Source organism: Biomphalaria glabrata, chromosome 9 (assembly GCF_947242115.1).
Source record: "Biomphalaria glabrata chromosome 9, xgBioGlab47.1, whole genome shotgun sequence".
NCBI classification, from domain to species: Eukaryota; Metazoa; Mollusca; class Gastropoda; family Planorbidae; genus Biomphalaria; species Biomphalaria glabrata.
In genome coordinates, this window is record NC_074719.1 from 37,438,009 (window position 1) to 37,448,319 (window position 10,311).

The 10,311-nt window shown below is 36.5% G+C and overlaps 1 protein-coding gene across 1 annotated transcript in view; it reads left to right on the forward strand.

Moving 5' to 3' along the window:
- Positions 1–10,311, forward strand: part of LOC106056350 (A.superbus venom factor 1-like) — a 117,097-nt gene that overhangs the window by 55,911 nt on the left and 50,875 nt on the right. Inside the window, exons 15-24 of the mRNA XM_056040057.1 lie at positions 797–871; positions 1,354–1,459; positions 1,991–2,173; positions 2,717–2,852; positions 3,749–3,977; positions 4,348–4,557; positions 5,413–5,515; positions 6,266–6,367; positions 8,782–8,970; positions 9,943–10,018. Coding sequence (XP_055896032.1) covers positions 797–871; positions 1,354–1,459; positions 1,991–2,173; positions 2,717–2,852; positions 3,749–3,977; positions 4,348–4,557; positions 5,413–5,515; positions 6,266–6,367; positions 8,782–8,970; positions 9,943–10,018 — 1,409 coding nt within the window. The remainder of the gene's footprint in view (positions 1–796; positions 872–1,353; positions 1,460–1,990; positions 2,174–2,716; positions 2,853–3,748; positions 3,978–4,347; positions 4,558–5,412; positions 5,516–6,265; positions 6,368–8,781; positions 8,971–9,942; positions 10,019–10,311) is intronic.

The following is a 10,311-nucleotide window of genomic DNA, read 5'->3' on the forward strand; positions in this document are numbered from 1 at the left end:
TCTAGTATTGGTTTAGTATTGGTCTAGTATTGGGCTAGTATTGGTCTAGTATTGGTCTAGTCTTCAGATAGTCGAATAAAGTAAAGTATAAATACAAACATAAAATTGTTCCTTTTAACCATTGTTAGATGCGGCGAAGATTTCCTCTGAATGGGAAAATAGTTTGGTGCACTAGATCGTTCACCATTCTACAAATAGTTGTTAGGGATGTCTGCAGTTGTTTATTTATTATTAGTGATGTCAAAGTTCAACATTGTTTAGTCCCGGGCCACATACATTTCCGGCCTATGTCGCGGGCCTCAAAAACGTGAGAATTCGTCGAGTCCTTCTTCTTCTTCCTTCTCATTTTACATGTCGGACGGTTCAGATCAGTAATCCTAGATCTGAGATGAACCGCGCAGTGGTTTCTATGTCAGGAAGTTCTCCATATTGTTTTTTGTTCTATAGGAGGGTTTTGGGTCATCGAGTTCAATGGGACAGATATTCTGCAGCTTTATTATGAACTATGGCCAGAAATTTCCAGGGGCCGGAAAGAACCGCATCAATGGCTGGGTCGCGCCTGCGTGAAATAGTTGTCATCGGTTTTAAGTATTTTATTTTTAGCTATTAAAATAAATGGGTGGTGATATATTATGTATGCAAGTGTTGGGCATTCGTTTTACAAAGATTTATTAATTATGCAAATTACTGTAATATACAATTGATGTTTTGTTTGAATTATAATTTTAATAGACGCATGTGACTGAAATATTTTTTTGTTTTGTTTTGTTCAATGTTTTGCTGCTACGTCTCTCAGGTATTTCAACAAATCACTGCTCACGATCGAGGCTGTGGTTTTGGAGGAGGAAAGGACGCTGCCAAAGTCTTTGAGGTAAAAGAAAAGTTCGAAGCTTTTCCTTGACCACTGACCTGTTTATCTTTCCCATAACCTTTGTCTGGTTTAGCTTTCCTTTGACATATGACCTGATTAACTTTGACATTACATATGACCTGTATGACCTTCCCTTATGCCCTGTTAAATTTGCTCTTGACCTCTGATCTTTCATTCTCCGCTGCCCTGTTTAAGTTTCTCTTGACCCATAACCTTTTTTAACTTCCCCTTTGACATCTAACATTTAACTTTCCGTTGATCTTTGATTTATTTCACTTTCCCTTAACCTCTGACATGTTTAACGCTCAAACGTGTGTTAGTTATAGTTATTTATAATTAATTGTGGGTTGCTATATTTACTTAGGCGACTTAGGGCGCCAAGCCGACGCCATAAGGGCACGAATACTCTGGATAGAGCAGTTGTATTGTAACTAATATGAAGATTGAAAAATTAATCCTAATTATTCATCTTGTTGATGTAGAACTCTGGTCTGATGGCTCTGACCAATGCCGACCTGCCGATGACCCCTAAGACAGTGGATGGATGTGTGGACAAAGCCGTAAGGAAGAAGAGGTCTCCAGAAGCAAGTAGGTAAACTTATTTCTCAAGTCCTAGTGTGACACTTATCCTCTAGTACAGTGTTTCTCAAACGTTTGACCTATGTGTACCCTTTTATCATTTTTGTAATGCTGCATACCCCTCACCCCCCCCCCATACTTTAATTTATTAACAGAACATAATAAATGGGTATTTACAAAATTAGCATAGTTAATGAGGCACAACGCGAACCCCCTCCAAACACTTCCCGTACCCCTGGGGATACGTGTACCCCACTTTGGGAAACACTGCTCTAGTAATACAACCTAAATTATTGTGACGCTTATCTTATCCTCTAGTAATACAGCGTAAATTAGTGTAACATTTATCTTATCCTCTGGAAAAACAGCATTTTAAAATTAGTGTGATGATTAATTTATAATTTATTTAGAAGTTCTAAGAATTACATCAATCAAAATGAATTGAAAGAATAAAGTTTACTGTTTGATAAACTATACCATTGATGGAGAAATATGCCAAAATGTCATGCAAGCGACGATTCTATTTGTATCTTTGGCCAGGGAAACGTGCCAGAGATATCTGCTGTGTGGAAGGAGCCCGGGTTCGCAACGCCACCTTGGCTCTCTGCTACTTCGCCACCCAAGAACTCAAGAAGACGATGAACTCCGAGTTCTGTGTCCGGGAGTTCTTCCAGTGCTGCAGGAGTTTCGTGAAAGGAACGCTATCCCTGGACGCTCTGGGCCGTATGTCATCAATTATACCTTTTCCTACTACTTAATTTATTATACTTTTAGTATTTACACTTAGTAACTTTCAGTCAGCCAAACATTTGATTGTCTTAGTATATACTGACTTTACTTAGAAAAACTGGTCACTTGCTAGAGTAATAAGTAACTAAGTAAATAAGTAATAAGTGAGTTTTTAACTAGGATCGCAATGAATTTTGGAATAGCTTAACGGAGAAGGCTTTAAAATTGTTAGATTTACATGAGCTGTGTGGTCAGAAAATACATGTTTTAGAGATTCTTAGTAGTCAAAGATTCAAAATGTCTTGCTTAAGACATGGTTGTAAAATGAGTTTCTCTTCTTCTCTTTCTTTCTCATTCATAAGTTGAATGACTTAGATAACAACTCCAATATCTGAGATAAAATTCTAGAGAAAGTAAAAAGCATCAGGGGCGAAGCACGATGAAATTCTTTTCTAATCCGCGGTTTAAAGAACATACCAACTGTACTAGGTTTTCAACAAGTTAGGGTAAAATTAAAACCATTGAGTTTATTTCCAGGACTGAGAACTTCCATTGAAAGACTCCCAGAGGACATCGAACTTAACTTTGATGAAGATGATCTGTCCAACATGAAGAACATTCCTGTAAGAACCAACTTCCCAGAGTCTTGGTGGTTTGAGGAATACAATCTAGGGTAAGGCTTTTATGTTGTAGCATGTCTTGGGATTTACAATATAGGTTGGGTGTGTATACTATGTCAATGTACGTAGCAATATTAAATAATATCTTGTAAAATAGTACAATATCTTACAGTGTGACTCCATGTGTTGCATATTGTTGCGCTTGGTTGCGATGTTACAAATACAGTATATGCCTATTACATTATACTGTTACATTATACTACAATATGTTACAAATGTGGCGATATGGCTGCCTGGTCCTGTGGTATGCGCTCAGAAGTTTGTCTTAATGGTACTGTGCTGAAACCCTGTCTGCCCCCCCCCCCCCCAGCCGTACTGCAGGAAATTTGTATTAGGATTAAAAAATCATCATTTCTGAATGAACCTCTGAAACTGAAAAAAGTAGTTTGTAGCAATATATAGCAATATGTTACAATATCTAGCAATATATTACAGTGCGTGCAATATGTTACAATATGTAGCAATATGAAGCAATATGTTACAATATGTAGCAATATGTTACAAAATGTTACAATATGTGGAGTTGCGGTGGCTGAGTGCTAATGCGATTGGCTTCCAAACCGGGGTCCCACGCTCGAATCCTGGTGCAGACTGGGATTTAATCTCGGGATTTTCGGGCACCTCTGAGTCCACCCAGCTCTAATGGGTACCTGACATTAGTTAGGGAAAAGTAAAGGCTGTTGGTCGTTGTGCTGGCCACAGACACTCTCATTAACTTTAGGCCGCAGAAACAGATGATTTTAACATCATCTGCCCCCTAGATCGCAATGTCTCCAAGGGGAATAAAAAAATGTTACAATATTTAGCTATATGTAGCAATATGTTACAATATTTTACCATGTGATTAAAATGTTACGATACAAAATGTATTTTTGATTTCTTACATCAGAGCCGAGGGTCGTGCTGACGTTGACTTTGTACTACCGGACTCCATAACCACTTGGTCAGTGGAGGCGCTGGGCATGTCAGTGGAAGCTGGGCTCTGTGTGGCGCCGCCGCTGGAACTGACCACCTTTACTTCGTTTTTCGTTCACCTAGACCTGCCGTACAGTGTGGTCAGGCTGGAGCAGGTGGAGGTCAGAGCCACCGTCTACAATTACATGACCAAGAAGATCAGGGTATGTCGCCTTGGTAACATGCCAGGTGTCACGTGACTCTGGTATTGGCGGGTTTATTACTTTATAGGCATTCTAGACCAAAAATTAGTAGCATAGCATTCAAGGGTAAGCGGGACCGTGGATATAATTAAATGTTATACAAATACTTTTTTTTTACGATTAGGCCCTTTGTATTACAAAATAAAAATGGTTCGTAGACTGCATTTTTAACTTGGACATTTTTCAAGCATGCATGGATACGAGTCGCGTTATTAGCTCATAAAAATATTAATATTAGTATTGACCATGGTAGTGTTACTTGAAAATATTACACTGTTAACACTCGACAATATAATTCTTACACTGAATAAAATACATATTACTTACTTAGGTCAACCTGATCCTACAAAGTGTCGACGGCGTCTGCTACTCTGGGCAGCCAGGAGACGCCACGGATTACGTCAAGCTGGAGATCGACCCCAATGATGCTGCCTCTGCCTACTTCCCCATTGTCCCCCTGGAGATCGGCACTTTTCCCATTGTAGTCAAGGCTTTCTCCACCTGGGGCAGGGACGCTGTGGAAAAGACGCTCAGGGTTGAGGTTAGCTGTTCACTTAATAGTACTTCGGTTATAGAGCAGGGTCGGAAGTTAGAAGGTTAACATACATCGTGATGGGGCGCCAATATTGTGGTTGCCCACTATTCAATCATTTTTCTCAGTATACAAATTGAGTCTTATATGCTAGATAACAACTATGCTTAGTGACAATTATACTTTATGACAATTATGTTTTATGACTTATTATGTTAGATGGTAATATGGTAGATTTGCTAGATAACAACTATGCTAGGTGACAATTATGCTAGAATATAAGTATAGTAGGTGACAATTTGCTAATTGAAAAATATGCTAGATTACAATTATGCTAGATGACAAATATGTTCTGCGACAATTATGCTAGATGACAGCTATGCTATATAACAAATAATCTAGTTGAACATTATGCTGGATTTAGATTTTGTAAACTCACTTTTCAGTATGGTAGATGACAAATGATTTACATGACAAATATGATACATGACAAATATACTCGGTGACTATAATGTTAATTGACAAATAAACTAGATAACAATTATCTTAGGTGACAATTATGCTAGATGATAAGTATGATAGATGACAATTTACTAGATGAAAAAAAAATGCTAGATGACATGTGATGTGACAAATATGCTAGTTGACAAATATGCTAGTTGACAAATATGCTAGTTGACAAATATGCTAGTTGACAAATATGCTAGATGACAAATATGCTAGCTGACAAATATGCTAGTTGATAAATGCTAGTTTTAGACTTGCAAATTCACATTTCAATATAAGTTATTTTGAGATGAAATTAAACACTACTGTGTCTGTCTCAGTTTTAATTGAGATTATTTGTCTCTCTGTTCTTGGTAGGGTGAAGGCCTGGAGAAGATCCACACTATCTCTGTCATGCTGGACCCAAGTGGTAAACGTTTCCTCAGAAGCAGGTCTTCAAATCATACTTTCAACATGAAAAGTAAGAGTACCATCTTTTTGGTTCAGTTAATGACATAACGGAGAATGTAACAGGGTGTAACATTTTAAGTGGCAAAGTAGGTTACATAGACCTACAATACATGTTACATATTTAACAGATGTAACATCTCTAAAGGTGAAGGAACGCTTTGTGTTGCCGGGACCCTTTTTGATGAGGCACAAAATGCAATTTTGTTTACAATGTTCATATCATCTCCATCAGTCTTTCTATCTATCTGTCTATCTGTCTATCTATCTATCTATCTATCTATCTATCTATCTATCTATCTATCTATCTATATGTCTATATGTATGTCTGTCTGTCTATCTGTCTATCTATCAATCAATCTATCAATCTATCTATCTATCTATCTATCTATCTATCTATCTATCTATCTATCTATCTATCTATCTATCTATCTATCTGTCTGTCTGTCTGTCTGTCTGTCTATCTGTCTGTCTATCTATCTATCTATCTATCTATCTATCTATCTATCTATCTATCTATCTATCTATCTAAATATCTGTCTGTCTGTCTGTCTGTGTCGACTCTTTTTTCTCTCTTTCTCTCCCTCTGTGCTATGACAAACAATGACTTTTATGGGATTAAATGTTTCACACAATAATTTCCCTATTTTTTTTTTTTATTGAGCTTTGTTATATCATTTGTGTTGTTTATATCCCAATACCGGGTGTATCCAGTGGACTAGTTGATATACAACCCATTCTACCATGTATTACATTTGGACAGATGAGGTCAGATCAGCAGAGAAGAAACAGAACGTGGAGCTTGACCTCGACCTTCCCCAGGAGGTCATACCAGACACAGAGAGCTGTTCTGTACATGCTATGGGTGAGTAGTTAAAAGTCAACTTAGATCTAGGACTAATTAACAATATCAAGTCAGTACTGAAGGGACGTTTCTAGAATGCGACTCAACGAGTCTAATTTTATAGGAGAAACACATCCCTCGTAAATTAAAATAGTAGGTCAGAAGACATTAACAAACACGTACTTGTCTGTGTAAATACTCACTTAAATCTCGTACATCGTCCGAATATATTAAAGGCCTATAAGGACTTCCATTATCTCCGCTCTCTGTTAATTAGCGCATTCATTCGACATGTCAGCAGTGTGGGTTACTGGGTTACAATAACGTGACGGGCCAGACAAAACATTACCATTTACTATCACATGAATTGTGTGAGTTGTTCCTGCTGGTAGATTCTAATCAATCTAAATATGCCAATGACATAAGAAGATACTGAAGCTAAAAGCTAGTCTGTGTAACGCTTTCACTTTTTTTTTCACTACTGCGTATTGATTGTATCCTTTTTTTTTTTACAATTTTACTACCTCTGAAGGCGTCTCGAGTTCCAAACCCAACTTGAGCTGAGTTGTGTTTGCTGAGAGCTTGAAAACCTTTTCCCCGCATACCTCCTACCCCCCACTTACTGGGCCACAAAAGAGATTGGGTCATAGCGCTTTGAGCATGCTAAAGCATTAAACATTCGCTATACAAAACAATTTAAAGAAAAAAAAGTAATTCTGTTTTATTTGAGAATGAGGATAAAATACGTTAATTAAAGATAGATTTTTGAGGATACGGGAGTTACTAAATATTCGACTGTTAAGATATTCATTTTATATTTCATATCTAAATCTTCCTTTTAGTCCTACTGCAACTACGCTTGTCGTACTAATGCTGAGAGCCTATGTAAATTGCCGCTAGTTCTGGTTTTATAGTTATGCAATTAAAAAGAATAGAATGTAATTGAGAAGATAGATTATAGCGGTTAGATAAGATTAGATTATATTAGATTAGAGCAGTATTTGGATACATTTTGTCACATCTCAACAAAGATTTCTGATTTCCAGTTGGCCGTCTGTGTGCTTGTCTGTGGCGGATACTTTACTTTGAGTCTAAACGAGTTCTTTAGCCTCTCTTTCGAATGAGCGCTTTGTCTTCGCTGGAAGGGGCAAAATGAATACGTCGCAGAAGGATTTGCATAGATACACGAGAAACACTTGAAATAAGCCTTAGTGCTTGTCACAGATTACATTATAGAATTGTTTGTACATTTCACTTTTAAAAGAAAATATAAGCCCTCGACATGAGCCTCGGGATTTAACCCTCAAATTTAGACACGTCAGGATTTACCCAAGGGACGTGATTAGTATGTTTGAAATCTATTGGTTGATTTGAAATTAAACAAAGACATTTTTTGAAAAGAGTTAGCGCCAGAGAATTGGCGGTAGTAAGAAAGAAAAGGGAGTCGAATAAATAATGTCCTTGTAGAGAGTCACGTTTCTAAGAGCTCTGTTTGAAAAGCCTTTGTAATATGTTTCATGCTCATTGACTTGTAATTTGTACATAAACTGTACTTACGTTGTGTTTAAATAAAGTTCCAGAGTTTTGTCTTATCAAAGAATCGTCAATTGTGATTCTAGATCGTCATTTTTGTTAATTATTGAATTCAAGTAAAATCCCCGGCATAACAACACGTCATACCATCTGCATGTTGTGACAGTGCTTATAAATGTGTATATCTGTCAACTAGAACACTGCTTGCTTTTCTATATTTTTATGTTTCCATTTTTTTACAAAGCTTCTATTAACTCACACTGTCTGGTATAAAGTTTGTAAATGTTATTTCTCCCACACCCAGTCTCGGATCAAATTTAAACTTTGCACAATTACAAAACAAGACATGAATCATTAAAAAAAAATATTTAAAAATGTCAATTACTTAGCTGGTAGTTAATTAGTCTGTTTGATTCTGTTGTGGGCTAATATCATCTGCCGTCACTCCTTACTAATTATTACTTCTCATTAGCCACAGAACATTATTAATTAAAACATACTTGATAACATCTTAAATTCTATAAAATGAGACTTTTAATGATCAGTGGGAAATCGGTCCAGTCTTTATCAAATGTCGCCATTTCTAACTACTATTCACCTACTTATTCAAAACAGCCTACTTCTAGATGGTCTCTTGTTCGCCTAAGTCTATTACGTCATTAGTCTGTCTTACTACGTCACTACTTTTACCGTCACTAAAACAATACACAATATATTTGTCTAACAAAACTAACCTACTCTCTAATCTAGTACATTACAATTCCAATAAGGGGAAATTAATCCTTCACTATTCACAGATACCGCTAAATATGTAGGGTTTCTCCCCCTTAGATACGCTTTTTTAAAAATGATTTTAAATAATGTGCTTGTTTGTGTATGGATTTGTGCGTTATATTCACCAGGTGACTTGCTTGGACCAACCCTTCAGGTTATGATAGAGGGCGTCACGGAGCTACTACGTTTGCCCACTGGGTGTGGGGAGCAGAACCTCATCTACCTGGCGCCCAATGTGTTTGTTACTCGCTATCTCCGAGCTACCCGCAGACTGACAAGTTTCATAGAGAAGAAAGCCCTGGCCTTGATTCGACAAGGTATTTAATGGTGTTACTACCTTAATATCAGCTTTTTTCATAATGCACGTTTGGTGTATCCGGTGTAAAAAATACGGACGCCGATGTAAAGCTAATCATTAAAAAATATATAATTTCAATGCACTTGTAAACATTGCATAGTCAAACGTTTTATTTATTTTTTTTATTTAATCAGCAACAAAGATCTTTTAATGTGTCCTTGACATCGTTTAGTTTGTTTATTCATTTCACAATTTTTACCAATCTCTCTTGCATTTCTTACCTGTTATATTGGTTTCATAATATCGCCTCCACATTTTCACAAATCGCTTTCATTGCTATTTCTCTCATTATTTTGTGAGGAAGTCATTATTGTGTAAACCGGATGTTATAAAATACAAAGGTAAGCAAAGAGCAGATTACTGTGATTAAACTTTTGTATGAAAATCCTCACTACATGTGTTTATAATGATAATGTCAGTTTAGGTAAACAAATGGCACACACACACACACACGCGCGCACACACAATGGCTTAGTGCTTCAATGTTTGTACTTTTGATTTGACCTTACGTTCACTTGACACTCTGTTGATTGTTTGGTTTGAAATATTTGAGAAGATTTCTCATGTCAAACTCTTTTTTTACAAAGATGGAATAAACTTGCTGTCCGTCAGTCGGTCCGACTCTCTGGTTCAACTTATGAACACGTTATTTCTCCCACTTCCCATTCTCGGATCAAGTTAAAGCTTGGCACAATTATTTAACATTTTCTAAAAAGGCATGAATCAATTTAAAAAATTAACCATTTTTTTTTAATAAAATAATGGTAATCAATTAGTTTTGTTTAATATCGAGAAGGGGAAAAAATTACAGTATTAAGATATATGGCTGTAAGTGTGGGGTTCTTTCCAATAATAAAGCTTTTTTTTTTTTTTTTTGAGTATTTGTATATTTTGCTTGTTTATTTTTTTATATTTATTTGTTTATATCCAGGCGTTTCTAAGCAAATGTTTTTCCGAAAAGTCGACGGTTCCTTCGCAACCTGGCCTCATGCAGAATCCAGCACCTGGTAGGTTCAGATTTATGTTTGTAACGTCGTGACCTGTGACATTTGTTGTATTATCACTATGAGTTTCTGAATACAATAATATTATTTGAAACATTTTTAGTTATTGTCACTTTTTAATTTTATTTTGTTATTGTATCAGTCTTTTGGGAAAAAAAAGTATTGCAGCTGCTAGTAAATAATGACATATTAGACCTTGAGATCTATGGGTGGAGTGGATTTAAAGCTTATCAGTTTCTATGGCAGACACTTAACCAGGCTGTCATGTGGCCCAGCGACCAACGGCCTTTATTTCA